Raw genomic sequence first — 21,979 nt, 5'->3', positions numbered from 1 at the left:
CAGCAATAATAAGACTCAAGAAGCACTCCATGTGACCTGGCTAAGAAGTGAGAGGGCCCTGGAGGAGCTGCATGATGACCAAGGGTATCCCCTGACCTTCAGGGTGGAATAAAGGGGCACTGAGTCTGGTACCACCCCATTTTGAATATCCACTTATATTGCCTAGAACCTAACAGAAGATGCTCTAATTTTAAAATCCTCTTCCCTTTCAGCTGTTCATGCCAAGAGCCTGGTAGCCATCTTACATCTGCTGGTTGCTCTGTCTCAGTATTTCCGGGCACCAATCCGACTCCCAGACCATGTTTCCATCCAAGTGGTTGTGGTCCAGGTAAGACGGACACCACTGCTAACATCTACGCCGTTAAGGTATTGTGGATCCTGACTTCCTGTGACAGTTGAGACACTGAGTATCAGACTGTTGGGAGGAGAGCTTAGTGAATGCAACTGTGCTTGGGTGTGCCGTGTCTCATGAGGCATGTGAACCAGCTTTCTGATGAATGCTGGTTTATCCCTGGAAGGTGTGCAATGGATGGAAAAGCGTTTACTTGTGCACCACGTAGCTGTGTTGTGCCTGGGGTTTTAGGGTTTTTTTGGGAGATCATGCAGTGCATAGTGAAAGGTGTGTTGTATGATTGTGAGGTGTAACTAGTGAGGTTAGGAGAAAAATTGTGTATTTGTGTATGTGTGTGCTTGTATGTTTGTATATAGGAGTGTGCAGGGCACACTCCTGTAAGCCATGGAGAGTCGTAATTTGGGAGATTAACAAATAATGCACTGGTATCGCGGGTAGCTATATGTACATGTAAGGGAATATGCATACAAGTGTGTGTGTGTATGCGCACATGTGTGTACAAGAGAAAGAGAGAGAGGCCCCAACTGACTGTGCCTGGATTGGAGGCACTGCTGCTGGTCACCCACCCAGCAAATCACAGCTGGGACTCAAGTCAATGTTTCCAGATTGTTGGATGGAATTTCCATTCATACAGGGCTGTGTAATTTCCACAATGAGGGTGTTCTCCCTCCCTCATGACTATCTCACTCTGCTCCTAACCCCATTAAATACTCAAATGCAATTTTACTTTCCAGCTTTAGGCCCATTTAGCAAAAGGTCATCATCTTGTTTGCTTGTTTCTATGCTTTTCCAAATAAACACGCAGCGAGGGAGAGCTCTCTGTACCAGCAGCTCCCTGGCTCTCCAGGGCTGTCCAGGGTTCTGGAATAGAGAAGGAAACAGCGGCTCTGCCTTCCCTGGGTGAGGGAAAGCTCTGAGGGCTCATAAACTTTGCCTGATCTGGCCAGGCCACTTTCTAGGCCAAAAGGACTTGGAGCTGAGCTTTCAGGGATCAGATGTTAACAGGGTGGGAGGACACGACATGCTCTCAACTGATTGATCAGTCGAGCCCTAGTAAAAAAGCATTTCTTTTATACCATCTGTGTCCTTAACTCCGCTAACCATGGAGGGGCTATGACCGGAAGATGACACTTTGGCCTAAATACAAACAGGAAGCGGAGAGGACAGTGAGCAGACAATGTGAAATGACAAAGCTCAGAATCAAGGTGCAGTTGGCTGACAGGTCTGAGCCGTCTGCACTTCCTGAGCCTTCTCCTCTGTCAGGCACGCTGCTCTTTCATGGATGCAGTGGCTGTGTGGCATCTTCCTAAAAAAGAACCCCCGGCCATCCCTGATTTGTCAGTCTTACCAGCTAACAATAGGTGAATCCACGTAGTTATGTTTCGTAAAACTGCCATCAAGGCAGGAAGGATGGATAGGTACAGCACTGGGGATTTCCTGGGCAGGGGAACTGTTGTCTACAGGACTATGGTGGCAGGTAGCTCTGTCCAAAGCCACAGACTGTGTGCCACCGCGGGCGAGCCCCACCATAAAGCACAGGCTTCCTTGAGTGACAGTGACGTGTCAGTGCGGTTTCCTTAGTGAAAGGTGTACTGTGGGCCAGGAACTGCTCTTAAAAAGTAGTCTGTTAAAAAAAATTCCTGGAGCAGCTCATGAAGAATACTTTTAATTGTCACTAGCATTGAAAAATGTTTTAAATTGTTTCCATGAGTAAACACACAAGCATAGCCTTCCCATTGCCCATGGAAAAAATGCTTTTATGCAAAGTAACTTTTTATAGCTTCTCTGTCTCTTTGTTTCTTTTGCTACTGGGTATCAAACTCACAACCTCACACTTGCCAGGCAGGTGCTTGTGCTGCTAAGCTAAATACCCAGCCCCTAGCATCTCTTTTCTGATAGTCCGTTTTGATTCTTTATTCATTAATTTATTAAATATCTTGGTTTTTTCTTACCATCTTAAACAAACAGCTGTCTAATAGACATCCTAGAATATGCCTGTTGGAATTCTACAGACAAAAATTTTAAAAGGGATTAAAGATTTGAGCGGAAAGGTGGGGGGCTATTTTGAAGCAGTGGTCACTGCAAGCACCTATACTGTGTCTTATTTAGGGTTCAGTTTCAGGCCACCAGAAGGCTGTTGTTGGCTTAATTTCTCTATACTGCAGGCAGTTCTGTTAGCATGAGGACGGGAAAGGAGGTAAAGATACACTATGTAAAGTGGCGTCACTGTGCGTTAAGTGTTTTGCTTTCTCAGACGAGCAGGTACAGAAGCAACACCCCAAACTGGCAGGAGGTCACCAGGGAGCTATGTAAAGAACTCTCGAGGCACAAACAATGATCTGGGGAGTCAGGATGCCTTTTGCAGGACTGTTGAACCCAAATTTCTTTTCCATTCCATACACAAGGATTTAATTCTGCACGGACTTGAAGTTTTATGTGTGTGAATGGCCTCATGAGACAAGGATTCCATCAACCCCATATATAAAATTTGAAATATTTTAAAACTAAATGTAGACCAAGTCCTGGTTTGTCTTCACCTGGTGCCCTTTAAATGTCTTTCTCCTTCTGTTTCTTTTTTTGCTTGGTAATATGCTCCTCATATATTCCAAGTATGGAATATACTTGGCCTCACCTGCTCTGCCTTTCCTTCTGGATGTGTGTGGCAGGGATGCTCACGTCTCTGGCTATCGGGGATGTGAGGAGCCATTGCTGGACATTTGGGCAGCAGGCTTCCGAAAGCTTCTCAAGGCTTCAGCGTTTCAGCTGAGCTTCACACAGAGGCCCCCTTGGTCACACTGATCTCAGCCTTGGGAAGATGAGTTCACCCTCTCACTCATCTGAATGCCAAGCCCAGACTGCCCTGTAAGTGCCTGGGGCTGGCTCTGTGGGGACCTGGTGGAGTGGGCCTCCTCTCTGGCAGCCATCAGAAAGGTTTCCAGACCCCAGTGCTCCATTGTTGTGCCCCATGCCAACATGATAAGGGCACAGCCCTCCCACGTGGCGCTCGGGACTCCCCATGGACCTCCCTCCATATGGCCTCACCACACAGTTGTGCTGTCCTGACCCTGCCTTTTGGCCAGGGTCACTTCCTAGCTTGCCTCAAAATTCCCACTCCAGCACCCCATGCCCTTGGAAGGTCTCCTGACCCTTCCAAGTGCACGCCTGTCCTGTGTCCAGCACGTCCTCTCTGCAGAGAGTGACCACATCATTATTATCTACAACACTAGGGAGAGAGGAAGATTCTATTAATGGTGAGGCCAGAACATCAGGCACAAACCAGCACAGTTTAGGGGAAACCATTCTCCCAAGCTGACGTCACCTCTGCCTGAAATCATGTCTTATGCTCCCCAGTATTTGCTCCAGTTCAGCTCAGGGCCTTGTACTTAGAAGGTGCTGATGAATGAGACAGAGAAGGAAGGATGAACGGGCGGGAGATGGAAAGACAGCTGGCTGGGCAGGTACCTAAGTGAGGATTGTACTATTTACGTAAAAGCTCCTGTATTTATCAGTTGAAAACTAAAGAAAAAGGAAAAAAATAAAATCAAATCTCTTTGCCTGTGTCTGAGTTCTCCAAGCTGGCCTCAGTTCCCCCATGCTACCCCCCAGTTAAAAGTGTTTCTCAGCCTCCCTGTGCAGCCCCAGCTGGAGGACAGACGCACGCTGGCCTTCGTTTCCATTCGGTTGACTGGATTACTCCAGGAGGCAAGCAGTTGCTTCCAGCACAGTGTCTTCCAACAAAGCCAGGAGAGACTCACTGTCCAAGAAACGGCCTACTTCTTTGGACTACACACTAATTGCACTTAAGTTCTAATGGTACAATCCAGGCCCCCAAAACTCAGGGCTGATTTTTGGCTTCTCGCTGGGTATATTTCTTAAGTATACTCTAGTAACTTTCTCAATGTCAAGAATGCTAATCAGTTTTTCTGTATTTTTCTAAAACGTTTTTTTTTTTTTCCTCCCAACCCTTCTCCCCACCCCCATTTCAGAAACGAGAAGGAATCCTCCAGTCTCGGCAAATCCAAGAGGAAATAACTGGTAACACAGAGTATGTCAACACTATTGTTGCCAACGAGTCTGTAATGGAACACAGATGTTTCTCTGAAATTCATCCATTTGCTGATATTTAGTTTTCATTTATTGGGATTGCAGGAGGGATTAGACTGCAGCCAATGATTAGAGTTTAGCCTTTTCCATGCATTCAAAACATGCCTCTCAATGCTTAAGGTACAAACTTGGGTGGGGAAGTGGGGAGAGGAGAATTAACCATGATTGAAAAATTCTAATTTTGTGGCACTCCAGGAAAAAAGCATGCCCAAAAAAGCCAACCAGCATGAAATCGTCATGCCGTAAACATGGGCTGGAATTTAAATTGTTAACCTTCAAAAGGACTCTTTCTTCCTTTTCTGAATCTGATTTATTTGATCACGTGCCATGACCCAGAAAGCCCTTCTCTACCTGAGAGCTGTCTTTTGGTTTTTGTTGGTTTGAGGTGTTTTCTTTTCCCATTACCTCTAGAAATTAGAGTATCAGGACATATAAAGGGCTTACTTTGTTCTTAGGCAGAGAGAGCAGGTTGGTGTGTGGATTTGAGATTGTTGGACAGGCCCTGAGCCCAGGACCCACACAAAACCAGGCAAAGTGACTTTCCAGTCTCCCAGGTCCACCCTGCTTTCTCCTTTGTCCCTCTTGAATAAGAGCCAGCACAGTGGAAAGAACAAGGACCTTCTTGTAAGCTAGCCCGCTTGAGCTCCTAGGCTGTGGGCCTCAGTGTGCTTTTCCTGGAGCGGAGGGCACTTCCTAACCAGAGAAGGGGGGAGGATTCATTATGGTGTCAGCTCACTATCCTGTCCCTGTCTTTTATGGCTGCACTTCCAGCTTTTCCCATCACAGCTGATCCACTCCTTCGAGCCTTACCTGTCATTAGAAAGCTCCCTCCCACCTCCAGGCATGGATGTGTCTTTGAAAGATCCCAGGAGTTGAGCATTTCAGACCAAGTATAGGGGACAGTGATGTGAGTGGTCCTTCCAAGACCCCCAGTTTATGGCTATGAGATACCGTCAAACAGCCTGCTCACAGGGCCAGTCTTGGTGGCTGCAGGGTCACGTGATCCACAGGGCACACCAAATCTTAGCCCTGGCTGGGAGCAAAGCTGCCCCGAGGCAGGCTTGCTGGAACTGAACAGAATTCCTCAGAGAATTCCTCAGTGTCATGTCGCATCACTCCCGACCCCACGTCATGCTTGTTGGGGGCCAGTCATTGATCTTGTAACAAGAGGAAGACAGACCAGAGAGGAGCATGGCTGGGGAGCCTCCTGAATCTAGGGGTGTAAGGCTTCCAATTCCAGAACCATCTCTTCTTGGCCACATATCATGTGTTCTACACCCCCACTCCCTGCCACCTTTGCCACAAGGAATTAAAACGGGTGGCAACAGAGCATGAGTTTCAAGGGCTTTTGTATCTGCTGATTTTGTTTTAAACACATGAAGCAGTGGTTACAGCCTCAAAGCTGCATCGCCCAGGACTGAATAAAGATTATAATATCTTTGGTCTAACAGTTAACTCTAAGGTCATGATTCTTCCCAGGGCTCTATCTGCTAGTTATCATTTAGCAGGTGATGGGTGTACAGATGGCTAAACCAATATTGTAAGAATTGTGAGAACCAAAAAGATACTGAGGAGAAAAAACAGACATGTTTTGACTATTCACTGCTAAAACCTTTTTAGGCCTTCAGTGCTCACAGGATCCAACTGAGGCATCCAGAGGCATGATCCTTACTTTAGAGACTGAGCTACCTGGAGTCCGGGAAGGTTCAATAGCTTGTCCAGGCCTAGGTCATACAAAGAAAGCTGATTAAACAAGAAATTCAGCGGAACTTAAAACCAAGTAACTAAGGGATCCATTTTCTATGTTTGTGCTACTAAGATTTTACCCCTTCTCGAGTACAAGGGTGGTTCCTGCCCCCTTGGAAGAAACCTATCCAGCATCTGGCAGGTGCAGCCTGGCTGGACAGATACAAAGCTGATCTCCTCAGGCAGTTGCTAATAGCAACCTGGGCAGAAGAGCTCCACGCAGGTGGGGTTGCTTGAGCTGTGCTCCAAAGAATTCTAATTCTCTGGTTTGGACTCCTTAGCCATGTCCGATATTCTTTTTAAATGCAAGCAATAATGTGTTTAATACCAAAAAAGAAAAAAATCATTAAGCATCTCTATGCCAGAGTCTGGGTTAAGCCCAGCGTATCTGTGTGGCAGAGGAGAAAGAGGGGGCAATGCAGTGAAGTCACAGTAACTGGAGAATGCATGCTAAAATGTCAGCGAAAGAAGGCTTTTGAGCTCCTCCACCGAGGACGGGCTGGTGGCAGGCAGGGAGGAAGAGGCCCCTGGCCAGGACAGAGGGTCCTCTCACAGACAGTCACATTGCTCTCTCTGTCTTTTCTTCCAGGGCACTTTCCGGAAGGCATGGTGAGTTGCAGGAGTCTGTCACCTGTCACTGCACTGTGGTGGGTGCTGGGTAATTCTGCAGCAGCTGGGGAGAGCAGGCGCTCAGCGTGCTGCCTGGTTGTGTGACGGTGCCAGCCTGGTGACACCGCTGGCTGGGTCATAGGGGACAGTTGCCTGCTGGGAAATAGGGGCTTGCTACATCTGCACTGTCCTGGTGCTTGAAGGGCCAGTTTGCCCTGTGTGTGTTGTAGAAATACAGGCACTGTCCCCTCTCCCTGGTCCCCCTCATCACCACTCCCACCTCTCCCCTTCCCTAGGATTTTGGACTTTCTAGGTCCATGAATGTCAGAGGTCACCTTTCTAGTAGTCCCCTTTGCCCATCGGCATGTATGTCTTGGCTTTCCTATTTTTAAAAATCAGAGAGTGAAGCGATTGGATTTTCAGATAACCCTTTACCCCCAAAAAGCTTCAGAGACACTTTAGAACCATGACTCTATCCTGATACCTGCAGTGAAGAGAAAGGCTCATTCCAGCATCTGTGCCCTCAGGCTGGAGACCTCCCTGACCCCGCCTCAGGTCCCCTCCACTCCTTACCCCATGATTCTGAGACCATGGCAGTTATGTATATTCTAAGCATCCCAGCAGGAAGAGTGACCTAGCTGTCCTAGTAGCCTGATGTTCACTACAGGTAACATTTTGAAATAGTTTAATCATGCTACAAACAGTGCACATTGGTAGAGCATGTCAGAGTTTGTAGAGCCTGAGCACGTGTCTTATGACAACCCTGGGGGAAATGCACTTTTCAGATGATGCTTAAAGAGGAAACTGAGGCACAAAGAGTTGATATGAGTACCTTCTCTAGGAGAAGGCACTCATGTTCTTTCGTGGAGCTCATTGAGTTCCTGCCCTCATATCTCTGCCTTCCAATAGGCTGTCTTTGCTCTCCTGTTTTAGAAAATTAGGGGGTGATGTGCTTGGATATTCAAGTAACCGTCTGCCTCCAAAGAGTGTCAAGAGCACTTTAGAACTATGACTGTAGGGCTGGGGATTTAGCTCAGCGGCATAAGCACCTGCCTTGCAAGCAGGTGGTTGTGAGTTTGATCCTTGGTACCGATAAAAAATAAAAAAGAACTATGACTGCATCGTGATATAGTAGAATAGCCACAGTGAGGACACAGAACCTATCCTGGGTCACACCCCCGATAGATGCCCCTTCTCAGCCCAGTGAAGGCTGACACACAAAAACTTCACATTGGGAAGAACCCCAGCCCAGCTCAGCCCAGTCCCAGCGTCCAAAGTTCCCAGCACCCAGTGTTCCCCAAAGCATTCCCCACAGTAGCTGCGCATGTGGTTTTAAAGGCTCATGGTCTGGAAGTGCCGGGTGTTTGCACCGTAAGCCCAACCTGCACACTCCATGTTACGATGCTCCCCTCTTTCAGAACGTGACGCCTTCGACACCTTGTTTGACCATGCACCAGACAAACTCAATGTGGTGAAAAAGGTAGGGGGAGGTACCTCAAGGGAGTGAGGGTGGTGGGGTGCAGCAGGACATTAGGACAACCCCTGCAGACATGGGGTCTCCCGTGTCCACTCACCTGTCCACTCTCAGCAGCACGTCATCCAGTCTGCTTCCTCACCCATCAATGCTCACCTCGCCACCCATCAGCCTGACCCCAGCTTGCCCTGCTCCTCCCACAGCACTGCCCCATTCCTGGGCACAGGCAGCTGCACCCCCAAAGAAGGCACTGGGAGGAGGGACCTAGCCGATCATTGATCTTCTTTGGCCCCCAACCCTGGGCTCAGACTTTTCACCTCTCACCCTGCCTCTTGGCTCTTCCCTGTCCCTCTTTCCCCTGCACCACATGGGACACCAAGGCAGAAGCCCACACCTCCCCACGAGCCCCAGGTCTTTGCTGCTGGTCCTCACAAGCTCCCAGGGCCACCTCTTGCGTGGCACTCCCTGCAGTCTTCTCAGCACCCTGTGCTTCTTTCAGACGCTCATCACATTCGTGAACAAGCACCTGAATAAACTGAACCTGGAGGTCACGGAACTGGAAACCCAGGTGGGTGGCTGCATACTGACCCTGAGGGCAAGGAGGGCATGTACAGCCCAAATCCAGCTATCCATACTGAGGGTGCCGGTTTTGGGCTCCAGCCTAGAAGCTCGCAGGGCTGAACTGGCTGGAATCTCTCTCTGGATCTTCCCCAGCTGTTTGTATGGAAAAGTTACAGGGACACCTGCATATTCTTCAAGTCAGCGTTTGGCCATACCCCGCCTCACCCTTCATCCCTAAATGTTTCAAATACGTCTCTTAAAAATAAATATAATCTCTTAGACGATCACAGCTTGATTACCCAGTGGAGGCAGCCGACATCGATGCAACCTGTTTGTTGAATTGTATGAATTTTTAATACATTGCGACATTGAACTCCTGAGTCTCCTGCCTCTGCCTCCTGGGAAGAAGCTGAGCTTACAGGCATGTGCCACCGTGCCTAGCTGTGTGGCTGTTTCTGCCCAGCTGAATCGGCAGCATTATGTGGTTGGGGAAAACGCTGTCTTTCTGTTGTGCCAGCTGCCCCGTCCTGCTCCTGCCCTGCCTTTGGTTGCCACATCTCCTTGGCCTCTTTAATCTAGAACAGCTCGGCCTTTCTGGCAGGATTCTGGCCCATTTGGTTTATAGAACATCCCTTGGTTTCTGTCCTCATGATGAGATTTCAGTAACAGCCCTCCCCAGGTGACACTGTATGATGGCATTTGTCCCCGCCAGCCCCATTCCTGAAGGTGGCCTCATGAAGGTGACACCCACTCCATTTCCTGCTAGCGCCTACTACAGAACCCCTTTTCCATCTGTATCTGTATTTATGTGTTCCTGGGATTGAACCCAGGTCTTCGCACATGCTCAGCAAGTGCTCTACCACTGAGCTACATCCCCAGCCGTGGTAACTACTCCGACACTGTACCCCGACTCCCATGTCCTCTTGTTCTGGCCGAATTTCTGTTTTCTTCCAAGTACCTGGGTGCCACTCATCTTTTGTAAAGGCAGTCACAGGATCTCTCCCTGAGTTGTCCCCATGTGTGTCTGGACTGAGCTTCATACACTCTTTTGGAAAGTAAGGAACATTCTGGAAAGGGGTTTGCTGGGCAGGGTTCAAATGGGCTCTGATGTTTCCCCTTGGTGTTCAAGGGGAGTTGCTCCCTGGCGCTCCAGTGGTGTCGCCTGCTCTTCCCACCCCCTGGAACTAGCCACAGCAGGTGGGGAACAGTCTGGCTGGCCTTGGGGTGCTGAGTCACCTGCCCTTGACCCAAAGTCCCTCCTGGGCTCACAGATCGGATTCCTTTGTTCTCAGTCTGTTCTGGCCACAGCCAGTTGCCTAGCAGGAGGGCGTTGATTTCAACAGAGTCTGAGTTCTGCTCTCCTGTGTCCACCCTGGGTGGTGTGAGATGAGTCATGCGCAGGCCCTACCCACCCAAGGGCCCCAGGGAGGCAGGGAGGCACTGGCCCAGGTCATGGCATTAGCCACAGCCCCCAGCCTGTTACCCCCACAAGAGCTCAGCAAGCACACACTGGGCCCAACCCCATGCCAGTACTTCTGTCTAGGTCCTTTAATCTTCCCAAGCTGAGGCCAGGACATTTGGCCTCTTGTGAACTCCAGCAATGAGTGCTAGCGACCACAGTGGTGGCCCAGCTTCCTCTAAAAGGGTCTAGAACTTCAGATGTGCATTGACCTCTGGCCTCTCTGGTGTCCTCCACAGCTGGAGCACTGCCTGTTTCCAAAGCATGCTCACGCTAGCCCCCACAGCCTCATTCTGGCCTCATCAGTGGCTCCAATGTCCAGGAAGGGACTGGGCTCTCATACCACCACGGTGCTGTCTGGCCTGCAAAAGCTCAGAGGTTGAGTCCTAATTGCTCTGTTGTTTTCCCCGACAGTCATAGCAAGAGTTAATATTTATTAAGTGCTGCCCCCATGCAGAGCGTTTGGCAGGCACTTTGCATGTGTTAACCACTTTAGTCCTCCTGACAGGATAGATACCCTACTGCATTGTGCCAGTGTTACAGATAAGAAAAAAGAGGTGCAGAGAATTACAAATTTCTGAGTTAGCAAATAATGAGGCTGGAACTGGGACCTGAGAGGCCCAGCTCCCAAACCCCACCACATTTGTGTCTCAAGCGATGAGGAAGTGAGACAGGAAAAGAGAGTGCCTTATAGGACATCAGTGTTCTCTTCTGAAACCAGAAGTGGCCCCACTAGCTTTGGGCCATTCACCTTGACCATCCCCTTTCCTTCCTGTACCCACCCTAGCCGACTCCACCACCCCTCCTCGTCCTTCCTGTGTGGACAGGATCCCTTTCCTCCAGGAACCTGTCTGACGCTTTCAGTAGGCCAGGGTGACCCTTTTCATCTCAGAGCTGAGGCCGCATTGCCTGTACAGCAGTTCCCCCACCACCCTGACGGAGCTCCTTACAACAGGAATCACCCTTGACCCGACTCTGGTCTCCATACCCGGATCATGAATATCACGGAGCCCAGGGCCATGCACTTGTAGCTCCTGTTAGCAGACCTCCCTGCCTCAGGGCAGATTGCCGGGGAAAGAGGGCCTTTGGGGTGGTAACGTGGTGGCTGGTGAGTCCTGGATGGAGCTTGGCTGGGAGACTGAGGGCCAGTGCCGTCACCTGGCTGTCCCCACAGTTTGCAGATGGCGTGTACCTAGTGCTGCTCATGGGGCTCCTGGAGGGCTACTTTGTGCCCCTACACAGCTTCTTCCTGACTCCAGACAGCTTTGAACAGAAGGTAAGCGGAATGGAAAGCACCAAGGGGAGCCCAGCCCGCATTGTAACCTGGGGTTCCTCATGCTGAGCTGTCAAGGAAAAGGTGGGTGCCATCCCTCGGCCAGCTCTCCAGTGCTGAGGCAGGGCTCATTCCCATGAGCAGCCCTTCTCACCCCCTCTCCAGAAGCTGCTCTGGTCCCCTCGTCCCTGTGCTCCTCCTGAGTACCCAGCCAGCCTTACCTCTTCCCACAGAGGTGACAGGCACAGTGGCCACGAGGCCAGTCAGAACCCAGGCCCATGCCCAGCCTCTTTCTAATGGCCTCCTGTCAGCCACACTGTCCTGCTCGCATGATAGGAAGCAGCTAGTCCGAAGCAGAGATCTGCCTCTTGAACATGTGTCACCATCTCACGTTCCTCAATGCTTCTCTGTCGTCTCCAAGTTTGAAGTCCCAGCCATTGATACGGGAGCGTGGCAAGACAGAAAGAATGCTCCTCTGGTAGTAGGCCAGAACGGGCAAGCCTGCCCCAGGGTGGCCTTCCATTTTTGTATCCATGTTCTCCTTTTTTTAATCCAGCCCCCGCCTCTGGCTCCAGTGCTAGGCTCCTTCTCCTCCCAGTGCAGCACCTCTGGGAGTCTAGGTGTAACAAATGACCCATGTACTACCTCTCCCTTGCCAGGTCTTGAACGTCTCCTTTGCTTTTGAGCTCATGCAAGATGGAGGACTGGAAAAGCCAAAACCACGGCCAGAAGGTACTTTGCTCTTTCCTGGGCTGAGGACAACAGGGTGAGGCCTTCTTCCTGCAAGCAATTGTTTGGGCTTCAGGGAAAGGGTGCGGTTCTGTAGCCGAAGGAAGAGTTTCTTTCCTGGAGCCTTCTCTCTTGGGTGCCAAGTTATCCACCCAGGTGGCTTCGGGACTGTCAGGCAGCCCTGCACTCAGCCTCTAAGACAGCTGGGCAACTTGGCCAGCTCCAAGTCTGCCTGAGGTTGAAACCTGATTTTGGGGGTTTGGGTTGCGAATAGTACCTCACTATCCATGAAGGATCCATTGTAAGAATCCCCAAAGATATAAAAATCTACAGATGTTTGGATTCCTAGTGTAGAGCAGTGGAGGTTTTGCATGTAACCTGTGCATATTCTCAGCAGACTCTACATCATCTGTAGGTGACTTCTAATACAATGTGAGTGCTACGTGGACAGTTGTTACACTGTTATCATTTAGGGTACAATGACCAAAAAAAGCCCTATGTGTTTATACAGATGTAATTTTTGCTTTTGAATATTTATAAGCTGCAGTTGGTTGAATCTGTGAACCACAGAGGGCAGACTGTATGAGACTGGGGGAGATGTTCACATGCTCACCCTGGGTGTGTGTGTGCCTTCGGGAGGAGGAGGTGCGTCTCACTCAGTAACCTTCTTAACACAGACCTTTCTTTTCACCACCTGCAATATTTCCTTTCACCAGTGCTGGTGAGTCAGGATTGTGTCACAGATCCTGTGTGTTTATGTCAAGTTAGAGCACTGGCAGGCTGGCCACTGGCCCTTGAGCTGGCACTTTGCTGGTCATTTAAAGGGGACAAGTAGAGGTACACCATAACACCCCACTTCTCCAGGCTCTCCACCCTGACCTCCAGACAGGCTGGGCTCTGGTCTAGCAGGCCTGGGACCTGGCATATCATGACACACAGAGGCCTCAGGGCTCAAGCAGGGAGGAGAAAAGATGTGCCAGTGACCCACACAGAGTGACTGTTGTGACAGCAGCCACAGAAGAGGCTGCTGTGAGGATTGAGGAGCTGGGGCTGCTTCTGCCTGAGGACAGTGCGGAACAGTTCGATGACAGTGGTGACATTTGGGGTGAAGTGTGAGGATGAGGAAGAAGTTGGGTGGGCATTGGGATGGAGTGAGCCTGAGTCCTGCCTGGAGACTCAATGTCAGCTCCAGCCAACAAAGGTCAACTCCTCATTCTCATTCATCCCCACTATGGCCTGGACCCCTGGTCACTTTTAGGGGAGGACCCCTAGTATGATTTGTGGCTCTCCAGCAAGGCCACTGTGCCGTCTTAATGCTATTAAGAAGGGACTCGTGGCTTCCTGTGGGGAGAGGACGAGCACCTTGCTTCCTGAAGGATACAGAGGGTGAGTTCTTTTTGTCCCTGTGGCTGCTCTGTTCTTCAGCTGCTTCATGGGAAATGCGCACTCTGACAGTTTGATGGTCAGGTACTGGTTTCCCTGAGGACAGGTGCTTTCCCCAGTGTCAGTCAATCTACGAGACTATTTCAGCATCTAGATGAGATTTCTTGTGCAATGACTGAACTGCTTCATATGAAACTTCCCGAGCAAAGTGAATGGAAAAACACATCTGCTTTGTTTGTTGTTACACTGGGCATGGTGCCCATGCTGAAAATTTCCAGTGCGTAAAGGAGAATTGAAACTGGGAGTCTTGAAATCAGATCTGGTGAAAAGTGAGTCCCAGCATCCCTCTGCATCTGGACTTCCACCTAGACAGCCAAAAGTCCCCAGTAAATGCTGAACGTCATACAAGGTGCTAACCTGGCTCATCCTCTGAGGGTGTCTCTGCATCAGATTGCCTGTGGTGGGGGCATTTTTGTGGCAAAATGCTTTTAAGATCAGGACAATGCATTCTTGCCTGTGTTCTTTGACTTCAAAGCTCTCTTAGAGCTTGAAATCCCCTAGAAACTTTGCATCTACAGCTCAGATGACTTCTGCTGCCCTGGCTTCATGACCTTTTAGTATTCTAACTAATGTAAGCAAGGGTAACCGCATCAAGGTGATAGCCAATGCGGCAGCTGAAATACCGGCATGAAGCCAGTAGCTTTTTATTTAGGGTGGCACAGGTTTTCAAATGCATGTGCCTCTCCCATTAGCTCCATTCAAGTGGACTCCATCAGACATGGCTAAGAGCCCAGGCCAGGCTGGTGGGACTCAGAACTCTTGTACCAAGAGGGACTGAAGTCCACAGGATAAGCAGCATCCCAGTAGGATATCTAAAATGTGAGGAGTGTAACAGTTGGAATCAGACCAGGGCAGGCAATGCTGAAAAGCCAGGCAGGTGTTAGCAGCATAGACCCAGTGATGAGTTCACCTGGGGACTTAGTCTGTGGCCGATAATAGGAAACTGTCAGCTCCCCTTCCACATTTCCCTAGGAGATGAGAATACAGAAGCTAGCACCGGCAAAAATGTCAGCTTGACCCGACCAAGTGTTAGGAAAGATGTGGAGCAATAGTAACTGCTGGTGTGAATGTGAATTCATATGCTTATTTCGGAAAACTGTCCTTATTTAACATAGTTGAAAATTTCTTTTCTTTTTGTTTAATTTAAAGAGAGAGGAAAAAAAAGAAAGGACATTAAAAAACAATGCAGTAAAAGGGTACAAATAATACAGTATTTCAAGAAAAAAATATAAACAATATGAAATCACCAGTTAATAGGTTACATATTATCTTCCCAGAAACGCAGTTGAAAATTTCTAATACCCCATGTAGGGTACCAGACAAGTAGTATCTCCAGACAGACTAGTGTCTCCCTAAAATATATACTAATTCTTGGAATCTGATCATATGCTATCTTGCACGGCAAAAAGAACTTCACAGATATTAAATTTATGATCTTGAGATAAGGATATTATCCTAGATTATCCAGGTAGCTTAATCACAACTCCTTCTAAGTGCAAGAGGACGGCGAGAGAGTCAGAGTGATGTCACGGATGAGACTCACCCGGCCGTGGCAGGCTAGCACAGGGCAATAAGCCAAAGAATGCAGAGGGCCCTCGGAACTGGGAAAAGCAAGTTCAAAGGATTCTCCAGTAGGAATGCAGGATTCTCCAGGTGGAATGCAGCCGTGCCTACACCTTGGATTGCAGCCCACAGAGACCAAGTTTGGACTTTCGACCTCCAGAACCGTGAGACAGTGAATTTGTGTTGTTTTAGGCCACCAAATTTACAGTCGTTTGCTACAGCAGTAATAGGAAATCAGTACAGGGGCCCATCGTTCTCCTCACAGCTGTGCTTGTTCATGTGTCTCCGTCACTTCCTCATTGCTGGACTGAACCACTGGACACCCACAACCCAAAGCAGGAGAGGTTTACTTTGGCTCAGATGTTAGAAATTTCAGGCCTTTTGCTATTGGCTGGTTCCAGGCAGAAGCAGCATGGCAGAGGAAGAGTGGTTCAATCATGAGATGAGGAAGCAGAGAGTCAAGGGAGGGCAGGGAGAGAGATGAGCCCTCCCGGGTCCTGCCTGCAGTGACCTGCCTTTTCTGACCAGCTTCTACCACCTAAAAGCTCACCTTCCAAATGCATGAGGCTTTGGGGACTATGTCAGATCTAATAGTCCAGGAGAAAATTCCAAAAATTTCCAAGAAAATTCCAAGATAGGACTCTTATACATTGTTGACAGGAATATAAATTGTTACAGCCATTAGAGAAAACAGTACGGAGGTTCCTCAAAAAATTAAAAATAGAGCTACCATATGATCCATTAATCCCACTACTGGGTATCCATCCAAGAAATGAAATCAGTATGTCAAAGAGATACCTGCCCTCCCGCAATCAGTGTAGCACTATTCCCAATGGCTGAGAAATGGAAACCAGGGCACGCCCAGCAACCAATGAATGGGCAGAGAAAATGTGGCATATACAGACCATTAAAGGATAAAACCCTGAGCTTGTGACAGTGTGGACTGGCTTGGAGGACATTATGCTAAGTGAAACAAGCCACGCACAGAAAGGTAGAATCGTGTAGAATCTAAAATGTTGATCTTACAGAAACTGAGAACAGAATAGAGGTTACCAGAGACTAGAGAGAGGAGGGATGGGGGGAGGCTGGTCATCAGGTACAGAAGTTAGAGTTGGAGAGGAGGAACACGTTCTGATGCTCTGTTCCCCAGCAGGTGAATGTGGTTTACAATAATATATTGTGTATCTCAAAATAGCTACAGCAGGGTAGGTACAGTTAACAATATTTTATTATATAAATCAAAGTAACTACAAGAGGAGGCTGGGGATTTAGCTCCGCAGCATAAGCACCTGCCTTGCAAGCAGGTGGTCGTGAGTTCGATCCCTGGTACCAGAAAAAAGTAAAAAAAAAGTAAAAGTAACTACAAGAGAGGATTTTAAATACTCTCACCACTAAGAAATGGTAACTATTTAAGGCAATAGATATGCTACTTCCCTGATTTGATCATTACCATATACTAGCAAACGGAAATATCACATTGTAACTCATAAATACATATATATATATAATTATATCAATAAAAATTTAAATATTTTTTAAAAGACAAAAATATGATATCCAAAACTTGGGACCGTCCTCAGATGGACCTGGGCATGGTGACACACACCTGTAAATTCAGCACTGTGGGAGGCTGTGACAGGCGAATTGCAAGTTCAAACTTAGCTGGGGCAACTTAGTGCCTTAGCAAAAGCCTGTCTCAAAATTTTAAGCCATTTTTGAAGGACTGGGTATGTAGCTCAGTGCAAAGGCCTTGGCTCAATTCCTAGTACCACATGAAAGAGAGAGAGGAGAGGAGAAAAAGGAGAGGAGGGAGGAGGGAAAGAGGAGAGAAAGGAGGGGGAGGAGAGGAGAGGGAGAGAAGACAAAAAAGAAGAGAGAATTGAAGAGGAGAGGAGGGAGAGAAAGGGGGGGAAGGGGAGGAAGAGACGTAGAGAGACCTAGTCAGTGGCACAAGGAACAGTGAATCTTCTCTCCTGGGCCAGAGTCTATTTTCCCCTAGCATCACCTTGGGTCCAAGTTGTCTGTCCTTGGCTCCAGCCTGCCAGACACTGATTGGCTCTGACCAGGGCCCACAAGTCCTGACTTTCCAGAGAGCAGCCCCAGGCAACATGTGGGCAGTCAGCTGCCCTAGCTGCTAACTGCACAATTTATTAGGCCAGGGCTTTAAGCAGAGCTTTGAGCAGGCTCTGTGCAGTGTGGTGTCACAGTACATTCCCAGGAACCCAAGTTCCTCTGCCAAGAGAGCTCAGGCTCCTGTGGTCTCCTTGTCCACCTGGAACTACTTGGGTGGCCAGCCATTGGCTTTCCTGATACGAACTGATGATGGTCACAGTATCTGTGACCAGGAATGGTGGTCATGGCACGGAACAGTGGACTTAGGGCTTAGTCTCTGGCAATGGTGACCTCTGGAATTGTTCAGTGCACATGCTGCACAGCTGTATGCAAAGATCTGTTAATGAGAAAGACCTGAAATCTTCAACTAAGTGCGCAAGCCATGGTTGAGGTTTCTGGACCTTACGTGGAGTGGTTGAGAGCTGCACAGGCCCAGTGACACTATTCATGGTACGGTCCACAGCAGTGTCCTCCTAGAATGACACAGTTTGCATCCTGCATGCCCACGGGCCAGTGGTTTGGCTGCAGTAGGTAAGGAAGTGGAGAGGGCATGAAGATCCCAGTTGGGATCCTGCCACCATGTCGCCAGTGCCTCTCTGTCTTCCCCTTCACATTCACACCCATGGGGAGCTCCCTGTTGTCCCTTCTGCTTTTCTAGCAGTTGCTCCCTAGAGGACCTCCTCATCTTTGACTTGCATAAAATATAAGAAAAGTTCAACACCAAGCAGTCAGGGAAAGACAGGCACCAGCCTAGAGGACACAGGCTGGGCCTCCTGGCTCGGCACACGCAGGGCTAGCGAGCAAGGCTCAGCATGGCCAGGGCCCACACTGGGGCTGCCATGGCGGATGGACTACAGGGGCAGCAGAAAGGGAAGCTGGGAGCCTGGGGTCTGCAGTCCATCCGCAAGGGAGGTGGCCATGAGGCCGGGCTTCCGGCTCAGAGCCCTGGCTCTCAGCTTGTGATCCAGCCAGTTCGGCTTTGCAGAGCTGGTGCCCAGTCCTCGCTACATGTGGCCATGGTGGCCACCAGCCTGCCCCTCTGTCTGGTCTTGCAGGAACCTTGCTCCTGTGGACCAGGGCCTGCCAGAGTCTCCAGTCCCCTCCTTCCTGGTGGCTCAGTGTGACTGCTCCTTCCCAATCCCAGACTGTGTGTTACTTTGTCATACCCTCATCTGATCTCCAGCACAGTTGTGCTTGTAAAAATCATTTCTGTTGTGAAAAATGCAATATACATAGAGAAAGGCATAAACATGATTACACAGGCTAGTGAAATAGCAGGCAACCACCACCTAGGTCAAGGACAAGAGAAGTGCCAGCTCCCTCCAAGTCACCCTGCGCCCTTTTTTACACAATCCTCTCCCCTTCTCTAAAGGTCGCCACTGTTTCCTTTTTGTGTTTTGCTATAGTTTGGCTACCTAAATATGCATTCCTAACTGTGGTGGACAGAGTTGCTTTTATTAGCGTGTTTACTCTAGTTCTCCAAAGGATGGCTCTCTGAGGGAATGAGGAGGGATGCGAGCAGAGACGGCACCTTGTGGGGGCAGGAGGAAGGCATTGCCACTAACAGAAGGTTAGGGGAGCCAGAGCAGGTGGTGACCCTGGGGGGATGGATGGAAAGGTGGAATAAAGGGAGGGCATACAAAATGTATCAGTGGCAGCTGCCAGTTTCCAGCTTCTTGCCTACAAAAATCACCCAAGCCCTACAATTTGGAATCCAGAGCTTTCAGGGTACAGCCCCACACCCTCCCTCTCTGGCCATGCTCATCTGTTCATAATCATCCAAACAAAGCACACAGCAGATCCTTCATGTGCATCTCTGCCCGCTGGTGTACTGTGAAGCACCTGTGCCATTATATCATCACCATTCAGGTATTGCCAGGAAGGAAAGAAGGAAGGAATTCCCTAAAGCTCAGAAAAACTCCTAGTGGAACTCACACTCCAGCTCCTGCTTCCCTGTAGTGCTGCTAACCTACCCATCTCTAACCTACCCACCTCGTGCTGTTCTTAATGTGATGCTCACTTGCTGAGTCCCCTTTCTCTGCATGAGGAGTTCTTGTGCCCTCCTGAGCTCTCCCACCATGAGGGCCAGCAGTGCCACCTCATCTGGACATGCTGTTTCCAGGATGCTACCTGCATGCCTGGGCATCTGCTTTATCGCAGCGATAGGCAACTCCCCTGTGCCCCAAACTTTGGCCCCTCGCTTCCTCCATGCTCTGACTCTGCCTGTGCTTCCACACCCATCTGCCCCAGTGCCCAGGGCCAGCCCAGGACCATGCTGGGCAGACAGGGATGAGTGGCAGATGGGTGGGGAGAACTTTGAAGCAAGTAGCCCCACTGAGACACTTGATGTGTTTGTTTCCCTGCAGACATCGTCAACTGTGACCTGAAGTCCACGTTGCGAGTGCTGTACAACCTCTTCACCAAGTACCGGAATGTGGAGTGAGGGCCTGGGCTCCCGCTGCAGGCAGACTGGACCAGCCCCCAAGTCGCCTGTCCTTGCTTGTCCTGCTCTGTGCTCTCCCACAAGCCCAGTGTTTGCAACCCAGAGATAGTGGGGATTGGAATGGAAATCAGAAAGGAAGCGACCAATAAGTCTCTGGGCTGACCCTACCTCCCAGGCCCCAGGAACTAACCCAGCAATGACCCACGAAAGCTGTCCTTGTGCAGGTGCCGGGCCCCAGGTTCCCTCCGTGGGCCTTGGAAATAGGTTCAGGCCAAGTGAGTCCCCAGAAGATGAGAATAATAAAGACCATAGTTAGCATTCATGGGCATAAACTGTGTGAGCCACCACATCTAAGTGCCCTGCTGGAGTCAATTTCCTTAACCCTCACGGCTCTGTGAAAGTTGGTATTCTAATCCCCTCCGACAGATGAGGAAACTGAGCTTCGTAGGCTGAGCTGCTTGCCAGGAGTTGGCATTTGTTTGTTCTCTTTGCACAACCTATTTGTTAGTAACTGGTCAGTCACACACAGCACATGCTCCACGCCTGCGCACACCTGCATCTTCATAGAAGACCGGAGCCACTGATCTCACTGAGGGCAGGGCAGGTCAGGGCTGGGTGATTCACACTGAAATTGGCAAATTGAATTTAACCCAATTAATAGTGGGTGTGTGGCAGGAGTCATGTCCCTCTAATCCTTTGTACAAATGAAAATTACTCTTAATTCCTTCAGATTTGTAATAACCCCATACTCTGGTTTCACAGTGACATTTGGGAAAGATTCTCTTTAGAATTAATGTGGTGGCACATTCTACAGCCTTTTTGCTTGATTGCATGTAATGGAAATGCCCTATATTTTCCTGCAAAATAAGTACTCAATTCATTATCGTTAGGCAAAGTACAGTGTACTGGGGCACCACAGAGAGCTGGGCACAGGCTCATATGAGCATCGCTTGGGAAGTAGGGCTCTTCAGTGGAGACCCCTGAACTTTAAAGAAAGGAACTCCTCTAGATCAGTCTGGCTAAATTACCAGCTAATTCAGGCAAGGAAAAACATAAGTCATTTAGACCAAAGCTGAGCAGTTCCTCTGCGTGGGTGACTGACTTGAGATTGACTTGTGGTTACTCGAATCTCCAATATGTGAACCCTCCTTATACCAGGCTGCTGCTTGGTCCAGTAGGACGAGGGAAGGGGCTGAATGAGGGTAGAGAGGCGGCACCTAGGGGAACAAGAAGCAGGGGGAAATATTCGGACGTTTAACGTGTAGAGGAATAGCCTCAGATGAGAGAAGTGCAGCTTATGGTACTTAATGCTTGAGTCCTAAAATTGACCAAGGCCTTGGGATAAATAATTGTTGGTGCTGACAGTCTATCTTCATTCCAGAATTTTTATAAATATACCAATTACGCACAGCCTGCGCAGCCACCTCCAGAATGGTGTGACTGCCTTCTCACTCAGCTCATCTCTGCTTTGAGGAATTTCTGCACCACCCAAGTGAGGCCTCCACTTGTCCAAAACATTCCTTTTAGCTGTCTCACCAATCCCCCCCATCCATAGCAGCTATCCGCAGTAACTCCAAAGCCAGAGATTTCAATTCCAATATTTCTTTGGGTATTTTTGCTCTAAGAAAGAATTGTTACTCAGCATAACGAACATTTATGATACAAAGACAGTGTACCATCTTGTGTCCATTTATGTACAAGAATGTAATTCTTTTCTACTTAGATGTCATGTTTATCTCTGGTAAATACCGAATATTAGTATAATGTTTCTTGTTGCTCTTTTAAATGTCTGGTAGCAAATCAAGATTAAAAAAATTGCTTGAGCCATACAAAGTGGGATGAAATATGAGAAATACATTCAGTCAAACACGCTTTGCTGTATAAATCTTGTCTCCTTTTTGGTCATTTTTTTTCCCTCACGTTTAAGGTACAGATGTACAGGTACCCTTATTAAGAGCACTTCTTTTATTAAAAAATGTATTTGCATAATGAAAACATTGGAACACATGGAGAGTTCTTAAATAACAGTTCTAACGTCAGAAAATAATGCTTCAGAATAGGTCAGAGGTGTAGCTATGGCTTTACAACCCTGGCGTCTCATTTCTGGAGAC

The 21,979-nt window shown here is 48.8% G+C and overlaps 1 protein-coding gene across 2 annotated transcripts in view; it reads left to right on the top strand.

The window, feature by feature from the left end:
* Positions 1-21,753, top strand: part of Parva (parvin alpha) — a 136,743-nt gene extending 114,990 nt beyond the window's left edge. For both annotated transcript variants that reach the window (XM_063251900.1, XM_063251899.1), the window contains exons 6-13: positions 213-328; positions 4,339-4,397; positions 6,792-6,811; positions 8,230-8,291; positions 8,785-8,853; positions 11,480-11,581; positions 12,238-12,310; positions 19,792-21,753. In XM_063251900.1, the coding sequence (XP_063107970.1) occupies positions 213-328; positions 4,339-4,397; positions 6,792-6,811; positions 8,230-8,291; positions 8,785-8,853; positions 11,480-11,581; positions 12,238-12,310; positions 19,792-19,868 (578 nt within the window). In that variant the 3' untranslated portion in view covers positions 19,869-21,753. The remainder of the gene's footprint in view (positions 1-212; positions 329-4,338; positions 4,398-6,791; positions 6,812-8,229; positions 8,292-8,784; positions 8,854-11,479; positions 11,582-12,237; positions 12,311-19,791) is intronic.
* The last annotated feature ends 226 nt before the right edge of the window (positions 21,754-21,979 follow it).

This window comes from Cavia porcellus, unplaced genomic scaffold (genome assembly GCF_034190915.1).
Source record: "Cavia porcellus strain 051 isolate PalLab524CR breed Dunkin Hartley unplaced genomic scaffold, mCavPor4.1 scaffold_6, whole genome shotgun sequence".
NCBI classification, from domain to species: Eukaryota; Metazoa; Chordata; class Mammalia; order Rodentia; family Caviidae; genus Cavia; species Cavia porcellus.
This window is presented reverse-complemented; position numbering and strand designations above follow the sequence as displayed.